Source organism: Terrapene carolina, unplaced genomic scaffold, assembly GCF_002925995.2.
Source record: "Terrapene carolina triunguis isolate 2854851 unplaced genomic scaffold, T_m_triunguis-2.0 Scaffold926, whole genome shotgun sequence".
NCBI lineage: Eukaryota > Metazoa > Chordata > Testudines > Emydidae > Terrapene > Terrapene triunguis.
In genome coordinates this window covers 6,901,321-6,927,496 of record NW_020665277.1, presented here as the reverse complement: position 1 = coordinate 6,927,496, position 26,176 = coordinate 6,901,321, and the positions used below count along the sequence as shown (strand labels likewise).

The 26,176-nt window shown below is 52.7% G+C and overlaps 2 protein-coding genes across 2 annotated transcripts in view; both read left to right on the top strand.

The window, feature by feature from the left end:
- Nucleotides 1-6,301: 6,301 nt before the first annotated feature.
- LOC112125167 lies at nucleotides 6,302-14,188 on the top strand. The gene is made up of 6 exons (XM_029913783.1): nucleotides 6,302-6,620; nucleotides 8,453-8,506; nucleotides 9,387-9,461; nucleotides 10,140-10,493; nucleotides 11,559-11,822; nucleotides 13,454-14,188. The coding sequence occupies exons 1-6, from the start codon at nucleotides 6,302-6,304 to the stop codon at nucleotides 13,708-13,710; spliced, it is 1,323 nt and encodes a 440-aa protein (XP_029769643.1). The 3' UTR covers nucleotides 13,711-14,188.
- A 10,267-nt stretch (nucleotides 14,189-24,455) lies between these two features.
- Nucleotides 24,456-26,176, top strand: part of LOC112125551 (zinc finger protein 180-like) — a 12,797-nt gene continuing 11,076 nt past the window's right edge. Inside the window, exon 1 of the mRNA XM_024223950.3 lies at nucleotides 24,456-24,491. Coding sequence (XP_024079718.3) covers nucleotides 24,456-24,491 — 36 coding nt within the window. The remainder of the gene's footprint in view (nucleotides 24,492-26,176) is intronic.

The following is a 26,176-nucleotide window of genomic DNA, read 5'->3' as shown; positions in this document are numbered from 1 at the left end:
TTAACCATCTTAAGATCTGTTTATCTGGTGATGGTAGGGTAACCAGATGTCCCGATTTTATAGGGACAGTCCCAATTTTTGAGTCTTTTTCTTATATAGGCTCCTATTACCCCCCATCCTCTTCCCGATTTTTCACATTTGCTGTCGGGTCACTCTAGGTGATGGTGGGTGCTATTAGAACAGGATCTCCTTCTTAACAGCCTGGTATTACATTGTTTTAATATCATTTAGATGGAATATGAGGATGTGACTTTCTGCTTCTCAGCTAACGGCTGCTGCTCTTCTAATCTGGCTGCAGACAAAGGCCTTAGGCCTTACAATATGGCTACAGGAAAAGGCCTTATCCTTACAAGTGTACGGCAGGTGCTAGAGGTGCGACACTGGCAGGGTGTGCTGCAGGTCCGGGTTGTGTTTAGAGAGACAGAAGGCCTTGGCAACCAGGGCCGGCTCCAGGGTTTTTGCCGCCCCAAGCAGCGCAAAAAACAACAACAAAAAAAGCCGCGATCGCGATCTGCGGCGGCAATTCGGCGGGAGGTCCTTCGCTCCGAGCGGGACTGAGGGACCGCCCGCCGTATTGCCGCCGAATAGCTGGACGTGCCGCCCCTCTCCGGAGTGGCCGCCCCAAGCACCTGCTTGGCAAGCTGGTGCCTGGAGCCGGCCCTGTTGGCAACCCAAAGCAAAGCCAGTCCAAGATGCTGTGTGACAGGTGTCAGTACTACATGGAAAAAGACCACCAGTGCAAAGGCCGGGACTGTAAGCTGTGTGATGTTCAGGGATTGTAGAAATCCACTGGCTGCAGAAAAATGCAGAATTTGCATTTTTACAGAGAAGCTTTAAATTTGTGAAAAAATAAAAACATATATTCACTAAATGTTACTGAAAGTACCAGTGTCACTTATTCAATGCGCACAACCTCCCCCTCTTGTGCTTGATTGTTGAATGCTCTTTAAATTTACATCGCTAAACATACTCCAATAAACTGCTTCCAGCGTAGAGAGGTTATTCAAGGACGTATAGGGGTTCGTATTTTAATGCATCTCAGATTTTACTTCAGCCTCCAGACGTGAGTAAGTAAAGTTACGAAAAGATGCCAAAAACTTTAAAAACCGCCCCTAAAGACCATGTCACTGACTTTGGCAAGGACAAATTTCAGGTTGATGGTAATGTGCTGTTCTGTACAGGATGCAGCAAGGTTGTAGATTACATTTGAAGGCAGACAATTGTAGAACAAATGGAAAGAGCTCAACATAAACAGAATTAAAAGAAATGAAAACAAGAGGCTTCAAACTTGTTTAAAATTGTAAAGATATCAATAAAACATTGTGTTCAAGTGATACTCTATATATTATGGCTAGGGAAACTAAAGTTCAGCATTTCATTTTAATCGCTGAAAAATGAAGATTTTTATGTTTTTTTATGAGAAATTTTGCCGTTTTTTATCACGGAAAACTAGGATCACTGGTGATGTTGAAGACTGTGATGATCTAAACCAGCGGTTCTCAACACGCGGGCCGCATGCGGCCAATTAGCACACATCTGTGGCCCAACTGTGTGCTAAAAAAAATTCAAAATTTGCTGCTCTGGTCTGGCAGGGAACAGGGCTGGCTGAGGGGGAGACAGCATCATGCACCCCTGGGGGGAGGGATAGCTCAGTGGTTTGAGCATTAGCCTGCTAAAGCCAGGGTTGTAGGTTCAATCCTTGAAGGGACCATTTGGGGATTCAGTGGGGGTTGGTCCTGCTTTGAGCAGGGGGTTGGACTAGATACCTCCTGAGGTCTCTTCCAACCCTGATATTCTACGATTCTGCCAGCAGGGGGCTGGTGAGTAGGTCTGTGGGTAAGTTTTTTGGGGGGCTCTGGGAACTAGGGGTTTGCCCCCAGTTTTAGGTGGGCCTCCGCTCCTGACCCCCTTCTTGAGTCCTAGCTGCCAGCCCCACCAGGTGCTATGCTACTGGCTGGCACTGGGGGTCCCAGCTGCTGCCTGGCCCCATGTGGCAGGGTCTGGATCCCCGCTGCTGCCCAGCTCCACGCCTGGCCCCACTCTGGGCAGGGGCGCTGGGCATAAGGGACTGTGAGTGGTTTTAGGGTGCGGGGGCACTGTGGTTCTCAACCTGCGGCCCACAATAATAAACAGATTGAGAACCACTGATCTAGACAGACATCTGTGTTTCATGGTCAACAACTCAACATCAGTACCACCAAGGCATCAGAAAAGTACATTGTGTATGTTGGGTGCAGGGGACCCCTGACCAGATCCCTAGTTACATTTTTTGCAAAGCAAGATCTGCTGGTAGTTTATGGGTGTGGCATGTGTTGCAGCCTTTGCCAGGATCTTTCTGGCTAAGCTCTCTTGGAACCACATCTTCCTAGTTCCCTGCTGCCAAGGGGATGACAGATACATTATCCTGAGTCCGCTCTTGAAGGAGAAGATGGATGTAGATCTGGTCGCGCACGAAGGCAAAGTCCTGATTGTGAAGGTGAAGGCCTTGGGCATTTGTTTTATTGATTCGTTCTACTCTTACCTATGAAGCTTAGCCAGCTAACGCAGGCCCTGGGCTCGGCCTGGGACAAAGGGTACTTTCCTCATTCCTCATTAACACTTTAAAGAATGAAGACTAGGTCAGAGCTATGGCAGACTCCAGTGCTGATTGCACGATGCCCGACAGTTTCTCTGAGAGGAGGTGTAGATTTACACAGAGACCACGTCAAGGTGAACCTGGCTAAAAGGCAAATTGCCGAATTGTTTCTGAACTGGCTGGAGGGGAAGTTCAGACAGAGATCAAACCTGCCCAACACCACCCTCACGAGAGACACAGACCAGCTCCAGGAGTACCCGTTTTCCCCAATATATAAGGTTCATTCCTGTGAGTTTTATCAAGAATGAAACCGCCCGTCTGGGCTGGAAGTACATGGTCCCTTTCAGCCCTGCATTTCTATGATTTCCGCTGAAACTTTCCAGAACATTCAGCCTGAGGCAGGCACCCGGCATGAAGCATTTCAGCCCGAATGGCTCAAGTCTGAAAAAGCTATAAGCAACTGAAGACAGGGTCTTAAAGTGAATGCATCAGGCAACTTTAACGAGGCATCATTCTACCTAGGATGTGTCCCTCTTGTTTACAGCTGGCCAGCAGTAACTCCTAGGGGCTGATGTGTGGAGGAGACAGGTGGCTGCCTGAGGAGCTGTGTCCCCACCCTCCACACTAGACCTGGGCAGACTTCTTCTTCTCCCCCCCTGGAGTGGAAGAACAGAGTGGGGGCTATGACACATGGACCCGAGCAGGGATCAACCCCCAAATGTGCAGCCCTATAGTGTACCTTCTGTGACACCTTCTTAGCACAGGCCCGAGGGCTCTGGTTCCTGCTCCTTGGCAGTGTGATGGTGGTGGCGGGTGAGAGCGAGACGGGGGAACCTGTTCAGTTTTAGCTCTTGCCTGAACAGCTCCTAGAAGCTGAAATGCCCCGATTTGGCAAGCGGGACACCGGGCCTGAGAGCTCAATCAGGGGGGCAGGCAGCAGAGCCAACCCCTGCTCCTAGCCACGGCCAGCCCCGGGGGGGCAGCCAGAGCTGGGAGCGGCCCAGCCAGAGCATCCCCCCAGCTGATGGCGGGAAGCAGCCATTAACCCCCTCTTAGCCTTTAGCAAGCAACAGCCAGCACTGGAGACCAGCAACCCGGCCACAGCTCCCCTCCACCCAGCCCAGGACAAGGAGCACAGGGGCAGAGCCTCAAGAACCCACGAAACATCCCCAGACACCAGCCTCAGGGGAGGTCAGAGCCAGCTGGGAGCAGTGCCGAGATCCAGAGCTGTCTAAGGCCAGAAGGGACCGTTATGATCATCTAGGCAGTTCTCCTGGCTCCCCCAGTGTTTGCGCCATGCTGCAGCCTCATCAGGCTTAAGCTCCATGCAAATAAAGCTGTGTATATTCAAATATGCAAATTGAAGCATTAAGTCACTTGTGCATAGTCTCCCGCTTTCTGAGCATCCAGCTGGTCTTAAATTGGCAGTGTCACAGACTCTCATGATTTGTTTGTGAGTTTCATGAAGTTTGGTGTTTTTTTTCTTAAAGCCCCAGCTCCCGGAGTCAGGGGATTATGTGAGAATTTTGGCTGTCATTTAAAAAACAAAGTCCATCCCTAGCCCTCATGGTTGGGAAGAAGAGTCAGAAAATGTAATCCTCCACAAAGGCTCTAACCATGGACGGGAAGTAACGAGATTGACAAATTTATGATATATTTTTAAATCTCATGGGTTTTTTTAAGCCAATCTCATGATCTCTTGGGGTCCTGACACATGATTTTTGTTTGTTGAATTGGGGGCTGGCAATACAAGAATTTGGTGACAGTGTGAATTTGGCTATATTAAATTTGAGAGTGGTGACACTGTGCAGCGTTTGGTGGCTGTGAATTTGAAATTGGTGTCACCATGAATTTGGCAATACAGGACATTTGACACTGTGAATCTGGGGTTTCTACAGTGTTTAATTTGTGATGAAAGAGATGCTGGGGCTTGATACCCGCTAAATCTCCTGTCAACTTCAGTACTCTACCAGAATGAGAAGCGTAATGCAAGTCGACTCCAGCTACATTATTCACGTAGCTGGAGTTGCGTAACTTAGGTTGACTTAACCGTGTAGTATAGACCTGGCCTTAGTGTCGAGTGTGTCCGCCACTGGGTCAGCAGGGATCCGTCCGCAACACGCTGACCATCATCGGGACAATGGCTAGTCCCCCACACTCCAGGCTACTTCCTGCCGTGTTACTCCTGGTGACAGTCTGCAAGTCTTTGGGGTCTCCAGGTTCCTCAGCTGGTGCAACTCCCTGTAGCTCAGACCTCCCTGCGGCATCCACAGGTAGCTGGGCATCTGCTAGGGTCTCAGCGCCTCTGACGTCTGCAGTCCAGGGTTCCCGTGGTTCCTGGGTTGGAGCCGGCAAGGAACATCCTGCCTCTCCGGTGGTGAACTGCTCCCTCTTAAACTGGTGCTCATAGGCTCCGGCTCCGTGGGTGCTGCAGGGCTGGAGCACCCACGGGGAAAAATTAGTGGGCACCCACCGGCAGCCAAGCTCCCTGCACCTCCACACCCTCCTTGCCTCCTCCTCCCCCGAGCATGCCACGTCCCCGCTCCTCCCCATCACAGCGATTCCCGCCCTCCGCCTAACAGTTGTTTGGTGGCGCTTAGGACTTTCCGGGAGGGAGGGGGAGGAGTGGGGACATGGTGTGCTCCGGGGAGGAGGCGCTAAAGAGGCGGGGCAGGGGTGGGGACTTGGGGAAGGGGGTGGAATTGGGGTGGGGCAGGGGCGGGGCCGGGGGGGTCAAGCACCCATAGGGCAGAGGGGAAGTTGGCGCCTATGCTGGGGCTACACCTGAAGCATGCCCAGTAGGAATGTGGGGGCGTGGCTTCCTCTGCCCACATTGAGGAATTAACCCTTCCCCGTCCAGTGCGGGGTGAGTTCACCCCATCACAGGTGGCCACACGTCCTGTTTTGGCCGGGACCGACCCTTTTTTAAGCCCTGTCCTAGCCGTCCCAATTTTTTGGCAAAAGTTGATCAGTTGGCAAGAGCAAATGGGACAAATGCCCACTTTTGTCAAAAAAAGTGGGGTGCAGAGGAATGTGTGTGGGGGGAGTGGTGATGCCAGCCCCCCACAGGGGGGGCAGGCAGGGCTCAGGCAAGCAGTGACGCCAGCCCCATTCGGTGAGTGTGGTGTGCTCGGGTGAGCAGGGGGGTCTCGGGTCAGCCCCGTGGTGGTGGGGGGGGGGGCTAGGGTGACTAGATGTCCCGATTTTATAGGGACAGTCCTTTTTGGAGGGTCTTTTTCTTATATAGGCTCCTATTACTCCCCACCCACTGTCCCGATTTTTCACATTTGCTGTCTGGTCACCCTGGGGGGGGCGGGGGTTCGGGCGAGCGGCTCAGGCCACTCAAGTATTGGGGGGGGGGGGCCCGGGCTAGCCCCACATGGGGTGTCCCATTTTCCCTTTGAGAAATATCGTCACCCTATCTAGTCCCCCAGTTGGCTGTGCGGGACTGAAAGGCATCGGGCCTGGAGCTGAAGACTAGGGTGACCAGACAGCAAGTGTGAAAAATTGGGACGGGGGTGGGGGGTAATAGGAGCCTATATAAGAAAAAGACCCCAAAATCGGGACTGTCCCTATAAAATCGGGACATCTGGTCACCCTAAGCCCCCCGCAGCCCAGCACTTCCTGTCCCTGGACAGACCCGCCCTCGGTCTCCGTCTGAGAGTGACGACCGTGGGAAATGCCCAAGGGGTGGGGCGAAGGGACCTCGGCTGGGCCGGGAGGCCGATGTCGAAATCGCTTCCCAGCAGCGGCGGGCTGGCTTCGGGCAGGGCCGGCATGGAGCAGCTCCTGAAGCAGGTGCTGGGGCCCCTGGAGAAGAAGGGCGAGCGGGAGCTGCAGCGCTTCAGCAAGAGGCTGCAGAAGTGTCTGGTGAGGGAGGGGGAGAAGCTCATCGCCCAGGACACGCCGGAGGGAGGGGCGGAGCCGGCCGCGGGTATTAACGACCGCGGGGACAGCGCCGAGCACGACGGGCAGGAGGTGGCCGTGAAGGTGCTGACAGACCCGGACCGCATCAGAGACCTGGCAGAGGCACTCGGCACAGACGGTACAGAGAGGGGGGGAACCCCCACTGCCCCTCCCCACCTCCAGCCGGCCCCCTTGTTTCTGGGCACGACTAAATCACCCTCCCCTCTCGCGGGGGTCTCTGGGAGCTGGAAACAACCCCCAATCTGCCTTTCTTTCCCCTCTTTTCCAGGCTGGGATTTCTTCCCCCCCCCCCCCCCGCTTTCACTTTCATTCTCTTCTCCTACCAGCCCCCTCCCCTCTCTGCCCTGCAGCTCCCCTGCTCCTTTCCGGCCAAATCCTGAGCTGGTGTGGCGTTAGGGACCATTTCCCCCCGGGGAGAATCTGCTCCCCACCCCCCCCTCGAGAGGGGTGTTGATCCATTGGCAAAACCCCTGCTGCCCCCCCCCAACACACACGCACACACAGAGTTATTCCTTTAACATCACTTTGCCAAGCAAAACTAACTCAGCCCCTTGGACCAGCAGCACCCCCCAAACCAGTTGAGCGCTCACCAGCTCACATGGATTGTTCACTCGTTGGAGGCAGGGATGCTCTTTTTGTTCTGGGTTTTGTACAGTGCCTGGCGCAATGGGGGCCCGGTCCATGGCTGGGCCTCCCCGGTGCAGACATGCCAATGCTCACGAATGCATCGCAAGAGATGTGATTTCTAGGTAAAATTAAGTATCGGGGGTAGCCGTGTTAGTCTGTGGCCTGGTCCACACTAACCCCCCACTTCGAACTAAGGTACGCAAATTCAGCTACGTTAATAACATAGCTGAATTCGAAGTACCTTAGTTCGAACTTACCGCGGGTCCAGACGCGGCAGGCAGGCTCCCCCGTCGATGCCGCGTACTCCTCTCGCCGAGCTGGAGTACCGGCGTCGACGGCGAGCAGATCCGGGATCAATTTATCGCGTCTAGACAAGACGCGATAAATCAATCCCAGAAGATCGATTTCTTACCGCCGGACCCGGAGGTAAGTGTAGACCTACCCAGAATCTACAAAAACAACAAAGAGTCTGGTGGCTAACAGATTTATTTGGGCATAAGCTTTCGTGGGTAAAAACCTCACTTCTTCAGATGCTTTTACCCACAAAAGCTTATACCCAAATAAATCTGTTAGTCTTTAAGGTGCCACCAGACTCCTTGTTGTTTAGGTAAAATTAAGCTTTGCTCATGATCTCGCAATAGAATTCTGTTTTCAGCCCGAGTGGCAGGGCTCCTGCTCTCAGCCCCGCAAGGAGGGACTCCTGGAGAGCCCCTCTTCGTGTGACCGAGAGTGCTTTGTGGGGTGTTTTAGGTAAAGTAAGTGAGAGAATCTCTCCAGCCAAACTGCAGGTTAACAAAGTTGTTTGTTTTTAAATGGGGAATTTCCTTAGTTTTTTTGTATTAATTATGAATCGCTCCATGTGCTCCATGACAGGTGTCCAATGCAGACCTTGCAGACTGCACCAGAATGGACCCTATTCCTTCCCAGTGGACTTCTTTCCACTGCCATATCTGTCCTCCTTCCATTCCGTTCCCTGGACCTGACACCCCCCCCCCCGGCCCCATTTGTAGTAGGTCTGTGCAGCATTCACTTGAAAGAAAATGTGATAGTTAGAACAGGGTCAATGAACAAATCTAACTGAGGGGCAGAAGCATCTGCTTTAGCCCCCTGAACCCCTGTTTCTCTGCAATGATGGATCCTTCTCCCTCTGCCCCTGACTCTCCCCCACTCCGCTATCTCACTCGCACTCCTGTTCTGGCTTCTAAGAACTAAGTTTGTCCTCTGTGTGTATGTGTGGGGAGAAGGGAGTGTGTGGGGAGAGGGTGGGCTATGCTGTGAGCTGACCACAGGTCTGAGACTGATTTTCCCCCTTTTTTTCTCCAGTGCCCCCTGTGCAGAGCGAGCCCCTTCCTGCCGGTGCCACAGCCGGAGCAGCAGGTGAGTGGGGTGCAGATCAAGAGGCGCGTGAAAGGCTCTGAAAGGAGGATTCCTTTCCCCCAGCCCGGGACAGATCATTCCCGTTCCAAATCCCAGGCTTGGAGACACCTGGGGCCATAGGCGCCAACTTTCCCCGGCGCCAGTGGGTCCTCACCCCCCCCCCCTGCCCCTGGCCTCACCCCGACTCCACCCTTTCCCCGCCCCTGCCCCGCCCCCATTCCAACCCCTTCCCCAAAGTCTCTGCCCCAACTCCCTCCCTGCCCCTATTAGACCCCTTCCCCAAATCCATGCCCTGGCCCCGAGTGTGCCGCGTTCACCCTCCTCCCCCCTCCCAGCGCTTGCCGCGTGAATCAGCTGTTTCGTGGTGCAAGCCCTGGGAGAGAGGGAGGGGGGAGAAGCAGGATGCAGCGGTGCGCCCAGGGGAGGAGGCGGAGACAGAGCGGAGGTGGAGGTGAGCTGGGGCGGGGAGCTGCCGGTGGGTGCAGAGCACCCACCAATTTTTCCCTGTGGGTGCTTCAGCCCTGGAGCACCCACGGAGTCGGCACCTATGCCTGGGGCAGCTTTGGCTCAGGGCTCTTCCCCAGCCCCCTAGATTTCTGGGGGGATCATCACCCCCATTTCCTCCTGTCATGGACTCGTGGCAAATGGCAGAGTGCCCCCCTCCCCATTTGTGCCCTTCTCTGGCTCCTGTAGAAAGAGGCCAGGTGAAGATTACTGAGATGTACTGTAAGTGCCTTCAGGCAGGGAGCTCTGTGCCTGGTAGCCCCATGGCAAGTGTTGGGGGGATAAGGCTCCCTGTGAGTGGTCTCCGCCCCTTCCAGCTCTGAGCTGCGACTCGCTCTATAGCATTGACGCTTCCTCTCTGTCTCATTTGCTCCAGAGTCCCCTCCCATAGTGATTCCTGACTCTGAGCAGCTGGAAATTCTCCCTTTGGACAATGCAGAGAGACACACAGGTCAGTAGTTCCCTTGTTGCAGTGCTAACATTCTCCTGGAGTCCTCCAGGCCCATCCCCCCCTCCCATTCGGGGCTCAGGGCTTCAGCCCCAGAGGGGCCGCACCAGGGCTTGGGGTTTCAGTTCCGCAAGAGGTGCCTGGGCTTGTGGCTCTGGGCTTCAGCCGCGGGGCCCCATGGATCCCCTGAGACCAGCTCGTGGCCCCCCAGAGGGCTGGGATCCCAGGTTGAGCGCCAACAGCATCGGGCTGGAGCCAAGGGGAAATATTTACTGGAGCTACGCTCCGGACAGCTGAATTTAAGCCCTGCCTTTGTGGATTCAGCAGGTACCACGTGGGGCTGAGCAGAGAGGGCTGGGCCCCCTTCTCCGCCCCAACAGAGATCCATGTTGGAGTCCAGAGACATCAAGCCCTCCTGGAATGTAATGATGGGACATAGGAACTTCCCCGATGGGCCCATCTAGCCCGGTTTCCTGCCCCCTCCACGCCACTCTGGATCAAATCATTGGGCCAGTCTAGACTGTATCTTGCCTCCTCCCTAGAACCCCAAATCAGATCAATGGGCCCATCTAGTCCAATAGTCCAACTCCAATAGTGGCCATTAGCAGACGCTACAGATGGAAGCCTCACTCTGAGGCAAGATTTCTCCTTCCCTCTCTCTCTATCCATTTGACTTCTCAGTTGTTCTGCGGAGCCCGGAGGTATCAGAAATATTCCAGTCTCAGCCGCTGGTGGAGGGCAGCCACGTGGCCTTCAGCTGCTTTGTCGCAGGGTACTTCCCCCAGGAGCTAACTGTGACCTGGCTCAGGAGGGAGAGTGGAGACAGTGTGGCCACACCCATCGAGGACTCCGCTGATTACGCCATCATCCACAAGGAGACCTGCGCCAAAGACAGGGAGACCTACCAGCAGATGGTGACGCTGTCCTTCACCCCATCGGCACAGAGAGACCAAGGGGCAGAGTTCATCTGCCAGGTGGGACATGTGGCCCTGCAGACCCCCATTGAGAGGAGCACCGGGACGCTGGAGGTCAAAGGTCAGTCTGAGTTTAAAGGTGGAGCGCTATTGCTCCTGGGTTGTTTGGGGCTTCCCTTCTCCTAGTGTGTGTATCTGTCTCCAGCCCTAGATCCTAACACTCTGGTTTGTCTCCCCAGGCCCCAGCCAGCCAGTCTGTGTCCTAGACCCCAGTTTGCTGGTCTGGATTATATTTCAGGGGTCAGTCACTGCAGCGCTTAGTAGCTTTAGTACCTGACCCTGGAAATAAGTAAGTCACTCACGGCTGAGCTCCTATTGCTGGCATCTGTGAGCAATCCCAGTCCCTTTACTGAGACTTCTCCCAGCAGCAAGTGCTGCGCCGGGTGATACCCCAGTGAGGTTTTGCAGGATGAGGCCCTATATCTGTTGTTTCCTCCCACTCTAGCCTGAACTGGGATTCATCCATAATGGGGTCTAGAGAGCCCTCACGCTCTCCTGGAACAAAATGATGGGACATAGGAACTGCTGCTCCAGATCCAACCAATGGGCCCATCTAGCCTGGTATCTCGCCTTCCTCATGCTGCCCTGAATCAGACCCATGGGTCCATCTAGCCCAGTATCCCACCTCTCCCTGCTGCCCTGAATCAGACCCATGGGTCCATGCTCTTTGGGGCAGGGGTCATCTTCTTGTTCTGTGAGTGTACAATGCCTAGGGCAAGGAGTCTTGGTCCATGAGTGGTGTTCCTGAGCAAAGTAATTAACAATAATCTCAGGTCCCGACTTCCTGGGACCTTCTAAAGTGCTGCTTAGCTGGGGTGAGTACAAAAGTCCAAACCAGAAAAGTCCGTCCAGAAAAAAATATTGGGAAGCAAGGACCTGAAATTTTTAATGTTAAGAATACGGGAAGGATTATGTTTTTCCCAAAGAAATGTGATGGCCAGCTTTAGCCAGGGTGTTGGGGCAAGAAACAGCACAAACATATGTTTTTGCTGAGCTTTTCACCTCTATACCTGACGAGGAATGCAATACAAGCAGAAAGGACTGTTACTCTAACGTTCCCTGGTAAAATAGTTTCTGTAATGTCTTCTCCTGGTTTCTAACTCTGCTTCCTGGGGTCTCTGAACAGGTGTAGCTACCCCCGATGCCAAGGAAGTTGCCCCCAACACCAGGGAAGTTACTCCTGTTTTCAAAGAAGTTACCCCCAACATGAGGGAAGTTACTCCTGTTTTCAAAGAAGTTGCCCCTGTCTCCAGGAAAGTTACTCCTATTTTCAAAGAAGTTGCCCCTGTCTCCAGGAAAGTTACTGCTGTTTCCAAAGAAGTTACCCCTGACTCCAGGGAATTTAAGCCCATTTCCAGGGAAGACAGAGGAAGCACAGCTGGTAGAAAAGGTGAGAGGCAAGCTTTGATGGGCAAAGTCTTTATATGACATTGAAGAGAGCTGAATGGAGGGTGGGGCGAGAGGTAGATGGGCCCAGGAATTCGTGTCCTGCTCAGGGTTAGGCTGCAGCTTGGAGTCAAAGGCCAGATCAGGGTGAAGGCAGGTTCCACAGTGCCAGAGTTTTGCCAGTGGCTCTCCCTTGATTTCCTACCTGCATCTTGGGCCAGATCTAAACCCAGTGATGAAAACAGGCCCCTCCCAGTTTTGGATCTGACTCAGATCTTGGCTGTGGATTTGAACCCAAAGGGACTGAGGGTTTAAGGTTCCTTTTGGACCCAACTGTTAGAAACACCATTGTTGTTTTGAGCCAAAACGGAACCCTGGGGCACCAAGATAGTGGCATCTCAAATCCCATATCACCTTGCTTTGGAATGGAGGGGAGAGGGGTTGATGTGGATGTGAAGGAGGCCGAAGGGGATAAAGACCTGGAGAAAGCTTTTGTGGACAGAGGAAAGGACAGATCTCAGAGACGCTGAGGAGGAAGACGCGGCAAGATTTGGGCACTGCCTGGATATGAGGGAGTCAAGAGAGAAGGACCGAGTCAAAGATGCAGCCAGGTCATGGGCTGGAGTGGCAAGGAGGGTGGTGGTGCTGTCAATAGAGGCAGAGAATGGAGGGCCTCGCAGGGGAGATCTGGTTGGCCAATGTGAGCTGACAGCGAGGTATCCAGGAGGAGGCTTCAGAGAGACAGGACTGAGAGGAGCGATTGGGTTGGAGTGGGAACAAGAGCAGAGATTTGAGAGTCACAGGCACGAAGATAGAAGCCAAAGCGACGGGAATAGTTCAGAACAGGGAGAAAAGGAGGGATCCTCTCAGTGGGAAGTGGGAGCGGCAGGGAGGAGATCCGCTGGATGAGTCGCTGGAGCAACCAGAGAGGTAGGAGGACAGTCAGCAGAGGAGGGAGTCTTGGAGCCTAAGGTAGGACAAAGTACCAAGCAGGAGGGGTATGTTGGATGGTGTCTGAAGCAGTGGAGAAATCAATGATGAGGATGGGTTTAAAACGCTGAGACTGGGCCCAGAAGGGGGCCTTGGTGATGGTGGAAGCCGGATCAGAGGGGGGGAACCGAGGTGGAGCTGGAGGGGCAGTGGTTGGTGGCGCATTGAATGAAGTTGGAGGTGAAGGGGAGACAGGGCTTAGCAGGAGGGGTTGGGGATTGGTTTGGGATGACAGGGCAAACCAGATTAATTATGCATGGGAGGGAGGTTACGGAGCAGAGAAAATCTGTCTGAGTACAGAGGGCCCTGTGAGTGGTCAATAGCTAGGGACTGAGCCAGTAAAAGGGGCAATAGCAATACAGGCATTTGAGCAGTTAGTCAAGATGGGCAGGTGATTGTGTGGATAATTAAATAGATCGTGTGGATAACGGAATAGTGAGCAGACTGTGTGGATCATGAAGTAGCTAATAGACTATGTAGATTCTTAAATAGAACATCTGGAGTAGCTAATAGACCGTGCACATAATCAAATAGAATGCATCGATAACAGAGAAGCTAATAGACCATGTTGATAATCAAAGTGCAGCAGAGAGCATGATGCAGACCATTACTTTACTCTCTCGTGTTCCTCTTTCTCCCCCTCAGAGACACACTTTGTGGACCGGCACCGAGAACAGCTCATCCAGCGAGTAACTCTGGTCGAGGGCGTCCTGGATAAGCTGCTGGGTGACGTGTTGGACACTGAGCAATACCTGACCATTACAGCCGAGAGAACCAACCCAATGAAAATGCGGAAGCTGTATGAGTTCATGGTGAGCTGGAACAAGTATTGCAAGGACCAGCTCTACGAGGCGCTGAAGGACAAGTGCAAGTTCCTTGTTGCAGATCTGGAAGGGGAATGAAGGCAATGAACACCCCCCCTCCACCACCACCCCCCACACACAGTGCCTTTCCCTTTGCTTCCAGTGTCTGTTCCAGGGAGGAAAACCAATTTCTGGGTCTTCCCCATGTTTCCAAAGATGTCACAACTGGTTAAGACGAGGGCTGCGTGAAAACTTCCCCTTGAAATTATTTTTCAATGTAAAATCAGGTTTTTAACAAGATAAAATATCTACTTTCTGAGGGGAAAAAAATTATTGTTGAAAAAACAAACACCCAAACCAAAAATATTTCAGCCCAAACCTGAAATATTTCAATTTGGGTATAACTTATGGGAGTTGTAGTTCACTTGCCTCATCCTCATTCTCATCTATGGACCAGGGCCCTCAGTTGGACTACATTTCCCATGATGCACCATGGCCAGGGATTCCCATGATGCAACTGCCTCCTCACCAAAAGGAGAGACATGATGGAGGCCAGACTACAGTGGAGAATGGGGTCACAGGGCACCCAAATTTCAACTCCCATTTGGAACTGCGACAGCATTTCCAAATCAAAATATTTTGGTTTTAGTTTGTGTTTGGGTGTTTTTGTTTGTTTGTTTTTTTTGCTGAAAAGTTGAACTTTTCAGTGAAAAATCTGGACAAGAATGAAATCTATGGATCTATTTTTGTCTGGGGGTTTTGTTTTAAAACATCAGTGGAAAAATCCTTCATTTGCCAACGTCAGAGCCCCAAACCAAACTGCAGCTCCCTCTCCTCACCTGGCTCTCCCAGCCACCTCAGCCCCCGGCTGCTGCATTCTGTTGGCAGCTGAGCGTGAAGGGCTGGAGGCTGAACTGAACAGCTGCTGGGCTGTGCTGGTGAGGACCACAAATCTGGGGGGCGCATCTCCATCTTATCCTCGTCTCTGGGAAGATAAAGGACATCAGCCCTGAATCCCCACCGCTATATTCTGTCCCCTGCAGGGCCAGCACTTGGCCACCGCAACCCTCCCTTTGGATACAAAAAGTCCAGAGATGCCCTCCTAGAGCTTAAAGCCAGAAGGGACCATTAGATCTTCCAGTCTGACCTTCTGTGTAGCTCAGATCCTTACATTTCACCCAGTTACCCCTGCACTGAGCCCGATGACCTGCCTTTGACTAAAGCCTCTTCCACAATGGCAGCTGGTCAGGTTTTGAAGACACCGAGAAATGGAGGATTCGCCACTTCCTTTGGGCCTTTGTTCCACCCTGAGTGAGAAAAATCGGGGCCTGATTTCTAATGTGAACTTGGCTGGCTTCAGCACTCCAGTCCTGGGCTCTTGTTCTGTTTTTGCAGTACACTGCAGTATTGTGTGCCCTTCCCCCACGCTCTCACTTCCGTTACAGACCCATTCGTCCTTTGTATCAGGGCTTCGGGCAAGGCGATTCCACCGCTGCCAGGACGAGGCTCTGCTCTGCTTCTCCCCAGACGTTCCCCAAGCCAGAACCCGGCTGCTGCCCTGGGCCTTTGCTGTCCATCTAAGTCCGCCAGCACCAACCTCTCGGGGCCCTGCCGGGAGAGGGGGCTGCCTGTCACCCAGCCTGCTGAAAGGGGAAATCACTGTAATTCTCACGTTACCCCAATAGGGGCTGGTTATTGTTTAACATAGAGCAACTTTTGTACCTTTGTATTTAAATTAAAAAGAAGGTGGTACCTGTCTGAGAGTGGGGCAGTCGCTCGCTTGTTGGTGGCAAGGAGGATTTTGTGGTGGGGGGTGGAGGCGGGTGCAAGGGAGGAAGCAGCAGCTGCTGGGAGGGAGGGAGAGGATACTTGGACTGCGATAAGTAGGGGCAGAACCCTGAGCCAAACTTTCCCAGCCCCAGCTGAGTGGGAAGGGGACGTGGGTGGGGCAGAGTCAGGACTGGGTATTCCCTGTGTAAAAGACAAAACAAAAAAAACCCAAATAGGGCAAAGGCTGATGCCCGTGGGGGTGTGATCAGGGCAGCTGGGAGTGTGCCTGGGTCCATGGCCTTGTGCTAGCAGGCAAGGGCAGCGGAAGCTCTCTTAAAGTGTGGGGGGTGCACGGGCACCTGAACCCCCTGTAGCACCCCACCCCCTGTAGCACCCCTACTCCCAGAGGCTCTGCCCTGCCCCTTCCCCGATGCCCTGCCCCTGCTCCGCCCCTTCCCCCAAGACCCTGCCCCCCACTTGCTCCTCTCTATCCCCCCCCCCACGTCGCTCAGCCAGTAAAAGTGGGTGGGCCATGATCTCCTGACCCCCTGTTCCAGCACCCCTCTTAGGAGGGCTCGTGGTAGCCTCCTAAAACTGGCTGTGTAGCCACTGCAGCTTGCGCTGGCGTTCAGGCTGGTGGGTGGGGAGGCGGGAGGAGGTTGTGTCGGCTTGGGAGCCTGAGCAGCAACATCCAAGCAATGTGTCTACACCGGTATTTTGTAGCATGATAGCTACCACGAGCACTGTCTAGCACAGGTCTGTGGAGCCGGATGGGGAGTCTCGCTCCCAGATGCAGTGTAAACGTACCCTTAAACTCCAGCATGTGATGGGCACGTAGGGTGACCAGATGTACCGATTTTATAGGGACAGTCCCAATTTTTGGGTCTTTTTCTTATATAGGCTCCTATTACCCCCCACCCCCGTCACGATTTTTCACACTTGCTGTCTGGTCACCCTATGGGCACGGACAAAGACGTGTGTCTCTCTCCAAGGATTTGGGGACACTTGGGGGCTGGTCTCATCCCCTCTAGAGGCCTCAGGGGCAGGAGACGAGCCTTGGACTGAAGCTGATCCTAGCATGTCAGACACGGAGCTTGGGAAGGGAAAGGCAGGGAGTGAAATCCAGGCTGTGGGGGAAGGGATCCAGCCCTCGGCTTTACTTCCCTCCCTCTACCCCCGTGTGGTGTACCTGTTAATCTGCCCCGGGGGATGTGGTTAGACCCCTGCCAACCTGATTCATGGTCTAGCAGCAAGTGTGGGTCCGAAGGCCACATCTAGCACTTGACAGCTGCAGTGGGGTGTTGCGTGACAGTGATGAGTACTGCTGGGTGAACTTCTTTGCACAAATAGCTTTTTTTTTCCACTGAAAAAATGCAGCTTGGGTCACCCCAAAGCTATTTGCGAATTCGGGTGGATTTCAGCGAAAAGCCAAAACTGACCCGAAAAAGAGAAACGAAGCGTTTCCACATTTCTGAAAGGAAAGCGTTTGTTTTTTGTGTGTGGCCTGGATTTACAAAATGGCCAGGGGCGGGGGACATATGGGGATCTCCCTTATACCTGTTGCCCACTGTGTAGCACGCTCACTTGGGATGTGGGAGATGCAAGTTCAGTTCCCCCTTCGGCCTGATGTAGAGCACTTGGGTCTCCCACCTCTCAGGACCATGCCCTGGTATGTATGACTGGCACGCGAAACCTTAAATTAGAGTGAATAAATGAAGACTCGGCACACCACTTCTGAAAGGTTGCCGACCCCTGATCTAGAGGTTACAGCAGATCACGAGTTGACTACAGGTCAACAGTGTGATGCTGTTGCGGAAAAGGCAGATGTCATTCTGGGGCGTATTAACAGCAGTGTCTTATGTAAGACGGGAGATAATTGTTCGGCTCTTCTCAGCACTGGTGAGGCCTCAGCTGGAGCACTGTGTCCGGTTCTCGGCTCCGCACTTTAGGAAATATGTGGACCAAATTGTTGAGAGTCCAGAGGAGAGCAACAAAAAGGATCAGAGGTTTAGAAAACCTGGCCTGTGAGGGAAGGTTGAAAGAACTGGACTTGTTTAGTCTAGAGTATAGAAAACTGAGGGTGGATAAGACAACAGCCTTCAAATATATCAAAGGTTATGATAATGAGGACAGTGATCAACCGTTCTCCATGCCCACCCAGGGTAGGACAAGAAGGAATCGGCTTAGTTTGCAGCAAGGGAGATTTAGGAAAAACTTTCTAACTCCATGGATAATTAGGCACTGGAACAGGTTCCCTGGGGAGGTTGTGGAATCCCTGTAAATGGAGGTTTTTAAGGACATGTTAGACAGGGATGGTCTAGGTCTTAACCTATGCTCCAGGCCAGGGCTGCAGAGGCTGAGCCAGACTTTCTCTGCGATTACTGCTCTGGGCTGCTGCCTCCTTGGGCCCCAGAACTGAGAGCAGGGTGATTGTCTCTCCAGTGTTCCCAGTACCCCTGCTGCTGGTGCCCCACCACAGGGGCTCGGGCACTGGCTTAGGCCATAGGAGACCCAGGTGCACGTGCCTGCTCCGCGATGCACTTCCTGTGTGACCTTGGCCAAATCACTTAGCCTATCTCTGCCTCAGTTCTTATAGGCACAATGGGGACAACGGCACTGGGCTGTGAGGATAAATACACTAAGCATTGGGTGGGCACTGCTTTGAGATCTCCTGATAAAAGACAGGCATGAGTATCATGAAGCAACCTGACTTGGGATGCAGAGGCTGGAGGAACGGGGGGAACACCTGGGAGAGAGAGTTGCAGGAGCCAGAAGGGGGGACACAGGAACTGCTGGGGGTCAGCGGAGGGGGGAAGGGAAGAGGAGCTGGGGGAGGGTTAGGTTTTGGGAGGTGTATAGGCACCGATGTGGGGGAGGATAGTAGCACAGTGGGAAGGAGGCAAGGATTATAGGAGTAAGGATAGGGGCGGGGTGGGGGGCAGAGGGGTCTGTAACCACCTCACAAAGCTTTTCCCTTTCTTTATCAAAGCTCTGACATGCCCATAAAAGGCGATTGCACGTTTCTTCTGCCTTTCAGGGTGCACAGTCTTTGTGTCTCTTCATCTGAAAAAGATTTTAGTTTGAGCCACAATGTTAATACTCTAAACAAAAGCCCTTCCTGCGTGTGTCCTATCCAGCCCCGAAGTATGTCATAATCCTCAGCTCTAGGGCACAGTGCAGATAATCAGCTTCCTCTTTTTCCATTAGTGCAATTTGTTTTGCCGTTCTCCCTTTACATTTTTCTGTACTAGGCTTTTGAATTCCTATTACTCAAGGGCATTTCCGTGTTAATCCTTCCATTTCTCACAGCGTTTTTAGCTGCTTTGTTGGCCATTTTGTTCCCTGTTCTCCCAATAAGCACTGGGATCCAAGCTAATGCGGCCTGTATCCCCATCTGTAGTAACTCTGTTGTTAGAACTATAATGTTGTTGATTAAATCACTTCTACATATTGAGACATGCTTTTTATCCCCATAATGCCTGAGATTGAATCCAAAAATATGACGGCTGCTGCTGCGGCTGGGCGTACATTCCAGATCCAGTTTAATGCTGGCATTATTGCTACAAGTTCAGCTGTCATGATAGCTACATAATCAGATATTCTTTTGGCTGCACTAATTCCCAATGTTGGTATACAATATGTCATCCCTACACTTCCTGTTCGTTTTTTTTTTTTTGGACCCACCTGTATATGTGTAAGCAGGGTCTGCTGAATTCTTCCCTGACAGCTACCTGGAGAGACTTCAAGAGCAAACTGTATTTACATGAGCACACCTACTCTGCTGAGATATCCAGCAGATAGAGCAGTGTGTTGCTCAAAGTGATCAGCTTTGGCTGGCGTTGGGTTACAAATCATCTTAGTAGTGAATGCAGGGGTAGTGAAATGCTGTTACCAATGTTGGCATTATTGTGAATAAAGGGGAGCAGAACTGTACTTAACGTGTCCCAAATGAGGGGGGTCACCCTCAGCTGAAAGGACCTCGTCAAGCCAGGGGCTCAAATGCCAGAGCCCTGTAGAAATGAGAGGGGTGGGGATTGGTGTCCCAGCCGGAAGATGTGGACCCTCCTGCAAAGGTTCTTCCTGGACTGGTTTAACTTGTTTCCCTCCACTCTTCAAAGAAAGAGCTAAACAGGATTTATTAGGAGCCTCTCTGTTATTTTAAATGCTCAATCAGAGCTGAAATCAGTTGTGGTAGGATTGTGTTTCTGCCCAGCCTCCTAAGAGCTAAAAATCACTAGAGCTGAAATCACTTGAGATGGGGCAGTGTTTCTGCCCAGCCTGCAAAGAGTTAAAAATTACTAAGACTCATGTGCAGAGATCACAGCAGAGAGGCTGGTGGCAGCAGAAGGTGACTGACAATTGGCTGGTGAGGCAGCAAGGAACCATGGCCGGTGGGATGGCCAGTGGAGAGGAACCAGGGCTGGCAGGGCAGCCAGGTGCGAGGAGCAGCGGCTGGCAGGGTGGCCAGGTGGCACAGTGAGTGGCCAGCAGGGCACAGAGAGATGCAGCGAGCGGCCAGCAGGGCCCTAGAGAGAGGGGTGGCGAGCGAGTGTCCGAGCAGTGGAGCGAGTAAGATTCCTCCTTATCCCCCCCTCCACCCAGGGTGGGAGGTGAACTCTACAGATGCACTTCTGAACTCTAGATCTGCACTGACCAAGTACAGCAACTGTGAGTGGGGTGCAGAGAAGGGACGGGCACGTTAAAGAGACTTTTGGGTTGCTGGACTTAAGAACCTGAGGGGGAAAGGGCACTGCCCAACTTATTTGGGGATGGGTCTTTTACTCATGGTTTATGTTCATGAACCCTGTTTGCAGTGTCTTCCCAAATTAACGCCAAGTCACTCCCCTCCTTTTATTAAAAGTTTATTTTCTACACTCAGACTCTGTGCTTGTGAGAGGGGAAGTATTGCCTCTCAGAGACACCCAGGGGTGGTGTGTAATTTTCCCAGGTGACTGGGTGGGAGCTTGAGTCAGTTCTATATTGTATCGATGGAAAAGAACCCTTAGATATTGAACCTGGCCCTGGTTGCTGCTGGCTTCACCTGGCAGAACGGTTACGATATATTTGACAAAACTGACTCCACTCCTCATCTATAGACTGGTACACTTCATTTTCAATACCTACTCTCTCTTTTAGCCTCAAATTTATAAAATAAATCTAAATCCACATTTGGGCATGCGACTTTCCATCCCTAACTAATTTCCCCATGACTAAAAGTTTTTACTTCATTCAGGTTTTCCTTGTCTTTCAACTCCTGCATCTGGAGTTCTAACATTGTGTGTTTGTAAGGGGGCACGATTCACCACCGTGGTGCCTCCTGCTGGCCATCCTGGGAATGAGCTCTCAGCCCTTCCAGTCTGCTTTCGGCTAGTGGTGTCACGCCTGCCATCACTGCTGTCTCCACTCTTTGGACCCGTGTCGCTCCCCGAACTGCAGTGTCCTCTTCTAGGCACGGTCCTCCAGCTGTGCCCCCACCCCAGTATCTCCCTTCTTCTGTGGGACCATCAGTCCTTAGTCCCGCCACTTGCCTCAATGCCCAGCTGCAGTCTAAGGTTCAGTCCCTCGCCTCAGGGGCAAACTGCAGTCTGGATACCGGCCACTCTCCTCATTGGCAAGTGGGGTGCAAAGGGGGGGGGGAACCCAGGCCTGCCCGCTACTCTGGGTCCCGACCCTGGGACCCTATAGCCAGCAGCCATCTACTGCCCTCTCCAATCTACTGCCTCTTTTCCCTGGGCCTCTTCCACCGTAGCCCTAGCACCCTCTCCATCCTGGGAGCAAGGCCCCAGCCTGGCAGTGGTCAGCCGGCAGCTCACCCTCGCACACTGCTTCCCCTGCTCTAGCTATGGCACTTCTTCAGGCACCCGGTCCTCCACCTTTGCCTTCCAGGAAGAGATTGCCCTCTGCTCTGCTGAACAGTCCTTTATATATGGCCCTCGCCGGCCCTGATTGGCTGCTCCAGCAAGCCTTCCCCCTATTGGTGGGCTCAATAAGCCCTTTCCTGATGAGTGGGTTCTGCGCAGCCTCCCTGGTGCTGCTTTTAACCCCTTCTTCTCCCTGTGTGGGGCAACCGCCCCACCACAGTGCTATATAGTTCACCTATCGGATTCCCAACAAGCCTCATATTTTGCTTGGTACTTTCATCATTGCAGTTCCCATTAACTTTGGCCCAGAAAGTTAGGGCCAGTCGTTTCATTTGTAGCGTAGCTGGCATTTCACTGGACGCGATCTGTAGTGCGCACAGGGGTTGTAGTAAATGCACTGCTCGCAATTCATAGTGCCTGGGCTTGTAATACATCTCATTTTTTAAGTTCTGATTTTGACGCTGACCCAAAAGTTTGGCAGCCTAGTCAGTAACTGGTCTGATTAAAGCCCTGTAGGCCACCAGCCGTGTTGTCTTATCTGCGCTCCAGCAAGTCTTTTAAGCAGGTTAATCCTTCCTGCACATTGGTCTTTAACAAGGGTTTTATGACCTTTCTAAAGTAATTTAGTATCAAATATTAACACTAAGAATTTGAACCTTGTAACTATATCTGTTTGTTCTATATACAGATACAGTTTACATTCCTTTGCGACTTTTCTTCCTGTAAAGACCAGTTCTTTGGTTTTAGCAATGGAGAACGCGAAGCCCCACGTATTTCCCCAGTCAGAGGTCTCTCCTAAAACGTTGGTTCTCTCTTCTGCCACCTCAGTATTCCTGCTCCTCACGCAAGAGCACAATCATCTGTGAATAGAATGACGCCTGCCCCAGCACTTATTTGTTTTGGGAGATCGTTTACAGTATCATAATATTAAATGAGCTGATAACACTTCCCTTTGGGGTTCCATTTTTAATATTGTACATCGGGGTGGGCAAACTTTTTGGCCCGAGGGCCACATCTGGGTGGGGAAATTGCATGCAGGGCCATGAATGTAGGGCTGGGGCAGGGGGTTGGGGTGTGGGAGGGAGTGCGGGGCGTGGGAGGGGGTGCGGTGTGCAGGAAGGGGCTCAGGGCAAGGGGTTGGGGCAGAGGAGGGGTGCGGGGTGTACGAGGGGGCTCAGGGAAGGGGGTTGGGGTTCAGGAGGGGGTGCACAGTGCGGGAGGGGGCTCAGGGCAGTGGTGCAGGGAGGGGTGTGGAGTGTGGGAGGGGGCTCAGGGCAGGGGGTTGGGGTGCGACAGAGGGCCCGGGGCAGGGAGTTGGGATGCAGGGTGCAGGAGGGGTTTGGGGTGCGGGCGTCGGCCCGGCGCCGCTTACCTGGAGTGGCTCCGGGGTGGCAGTGGCACACAGCAGGGCCAGGGCAGGCTCCCTGCCTGCCTGTCCTGGCCCCACGCCACTCCAGGAAGTGGACGGCACCACGTTCCCGCGGCCCCTGAGGGAGGGGGGCAGAGGGCTCCGCGTGTTGCCCTTGCCTGTGGGTACCTCCCCCGAAGCTCCCATTGGCCGCGGTCTTTTAGCATTCTTCACTATTTCTTGTAGCTCTGAACTTTTTAATTTCCAACATGGGTTATAGATATTATAAATCCTTAAAGAAATACTACTCCTCTGCATTGGGATCTCCACAGCTTTATATTCTAGGCTTACTTCTTCATTCTCTACTGCTATGTAGTCTAATCTTTCCCTATGAAAGTACAAATGCCTCCTCCTCTTCTTAGCCCTGGTCTACACTACGAGTTTAGGTCAAATTTAGCAGCGTTAGATTGATTTAACCCTGCACCCGTCCGCACGATGAAGCCATTTTTGTCGACTTAAAGGGGTCTTAAAATCGATTTCTGTACTCCTCCCCGATGAGGGGACCAGCGCTGAAATCGACATCGCCGGGTCGAATTTGGGGTAGTGTGGACGCAATTCGATGGTATTGGCCTCCAGGAGCTATCCCAGAGTGCTTCATCGTGACCGCTCTGGACAGAACTTTGAACTCAGATGCACGAGCCAGGTACACAGGAAAAGCCCTGGGAACTTTTGAATTTCATTTCCTGTTTGGCCAGTGTGGCGAACTCAGCAGCACTCAGCAGCACAGGTGACCATGCAGTCCCCCCAGAATGTTTCTACGCTCCCCCTATCATCTCCTCCCTGAGGCTATCACAGATTAGAAGGTGAAAAAAACGCACTCGCGATGACATGTTTTCCGAGCTCATGCAGTCCTCTCGCACTGATAGGGCACAGCGTAATGCATGGAGGCATTCAGTGGCAGAGGCCAGGAAAGAATTGCTGTGTTTGCTTAACGGCAAAAGTACCATGCCTCGCTAGCGATCCTGCCCAAGGCAGGTCGCTGTGTCACATGCACTCCGCGCTGTGTCAGCCTTGGGCGGGGGCATGGCCGCTTTGTGAGCAAGAAGGCCATAGATATAGACATTGCATTAGGTAGCTTCTGTAGCTAGAGAAAACATTCCTGTGCGTTCGGCAAAGTCTGTGGCAAAAAAAAGGGAAGCCCCGTAGTGTAGTGGTTATCACGTTCACCTAACACGTGAAAGCCCCGTAGTGTAGTGGTTATCACGGTCACCTAACACATGAAAGCTCCATAGTGTAGTGGTGATCACGGTCACCTAACATGCAAAATGTCCCCGGATGGAAACACGTCACTGTTCCTTTTTCTGACTCCCCTCCTGCATTTTTAGTCTTAGAACAGACCACGCTGTGAAATTTTACTTTGAATTATATCAATTATGAGTTAAATAATATGGAAGCTCTCTCTAAATTATAGTCCCGGGTTCCTTACCCTTTCAGCTGCTCTGATAAATCAACATTTTTGTTAGGGGCGGGGGGAAATTTTCATGAAGCCTTTTATAGGGACTAATGCTATCTAGGACTCTGAAATAATCTTAACGTAGCCCATAGAGGGCAATCCTTCGTTCTGGATTTGTCATTCCACAAGTTGAACTGCTCCTTACTACTGTCCAGGCTTCATGAGCCATGGGAGCAAGGGGCAGGCTGGGATAGGTGCGACCGCGTGGTGCTGCCGGCTGGGAGAGCAGCCTGAGGTAGAAGCCTCCAGCCCGCATGATATTCCAGGCAGGACTGAATCTCCGTGAGAAGAAACTTAAAGAAGAGAATGACCTGGAGTCACTCCCATTTGGTGCTCTAAGAGAAGGATAGCCATGTCTGTCCAGGCACCCCTGATCGACCTCACCGAAGTCTGCCAGCTGAGCGGGGCTGAGCGGGACCCCGGCTGGCAGGAGCTGGCAGATGGAGCCCCAGACCGGCAGCGGGCAGAGCCGCTCAGCCTGCTGCCGGTCTGGGGCTCCGTCCGCTGGCCCTGCTCAGCCCACTGCCTGCCTGGGGTTCCGATCATCCAGACTGGCAGCGGGCTGAGCGGGTCTGGTGGACGGGACCCCGGAAAAAGGGCGCAAAATGATTGTCGGCCGGTGTTGGCTCAGGGGCTGCCCGCGTCTGCAGACACCGCCTCCACAGCTCCCATTGGCTACGGTTCCCGGCCAATGGAAGCTGTGCCTGCGGAGCCGGCAGTTGTGGCGGGAGCAGCGCACGAAGCCCCCCTGGCTGGCCCTCCCCCTAGGAGCTGAAGGGACACGAAGCCAGGAAGGGAGCCTGCGAGCCCCACCACCACCACCCCCAGAGCACACACAGTGCCCCTGGACCGCACCTGCAGCCCCATCGTCCAAGTTTTAGTCAGGGGTATATAGTAAAAGTCATGGCCAGGTCTTGGGCTGTGAATTTTTGTTTACTGCCTGTGACCTGTCCCTGCCTTTTACTAAAAATACCCGTGACTAAAACGTAGCCTTACTTATAACACCTTGAGGGAGGGAGAGATCTATATGGCTTGGTTCTCAATATCTGAAACCCTAGTGTTACTCTCTCAGGTAGAGTTCCTCCCTTCAATGTAATCAGTACAATTGCTGGTGGCTTGCGTCTTCAGTACAGTTGCTGGTGGCCTTTTCTGCAGAAAAGGACCTAGGGGTGACAGTGGACGAGAAGCTGGATATGAGTCAACAGTGTGCCCTTGTTGCCTCTTCCCACCCCACCCCTCCTGTGAGGCCCCGCCCTCACCCTGCCTCTTCCTGCCCCACTCCAACCCCTCCCCAGAGGCCCCTGCCCGCCTGCTGTTTGCTGCTCTCCACCCTCCAACAAGTGCCTCCCCCAGCCGCCAAACAGCTGATGGGCACACCACTGAATAGCTGTGGCTGGTGGGTGCTGAGCACCCACTCTTTTTTTTTCAGTGGGTGCTTGAGCCCCGGAGCACCCACGGAGTTGGCGCTTATGATAGCGGGTACTTGTGTAAGCAAAGTTTAGTGGGTTATACATATGTGTCCCCCTGCTGAGATCCGTCTCTCTTCAATATTCACATTGCTCCCAGTATTGGAGAACCTCAATATCGTTACTGTATTTATCCTCATGAAACTCCCATGAGGCAGAGAAATGCTATTTATCCCCATTTTACAAAAGGGAAAATTGAGGTCCAGAGTGATTCAGTGGCTTGCTGAATCTCAGTGGTCACTGTGGATTTACACCAGGGTCACGAGATCTGAATCCACCCTAACTCCATTGATTCCAGGGGACTCACTCCAAATTACACAGGGTCATGCAAATCAGAAACTGGCCCTAACATCGACTTCAGGGGAGTCTTCAGATGGACACCGCTGTAACTGAGACCTGATTTTTTCGTACTGCCATTGGTTTCTGGAGAATCATCCTGGATTGATACTGGTGCAACTAAGAGCTGAATTTGGCCCCCCGTTTTCAACATTTCATTCAGTTTCTCTCTTTCTCCTTCCAGGATTGTTCAGACCCAGGAGCTCTGCACTGGCAGAGGCAACAGGATGTGGGTTGTGCTGATTATATCTCTGCTCTAGGAAGACTTTGA

Excerpts from the sequence above, each read along its gene's own strand:
- LOC112125167 (XM_029913783.1), top strand. The coding sequence starts at position 6,302 with ATGTCGAAATCGCTTCCCAGCAGCGGCGGGCTGGCTTCGGGCAGGGCC. Across the intron at positions 8,507-9,386 it reads TGCCACAGCCGGAGCAGCAG|AGTCCCCTCCCATAGTGATT; the intron begins GTGAGTGGGGTG and ends CATTTGCTCCAG. Across the intron at positions 10,494-11,558 it reads CGGGACGCTGGAGGTCAAAG|GTGTAGCTACCCCCGATGCC; the intron begins GTCAGTCTGAGT and ends GTCTCTGAACAG.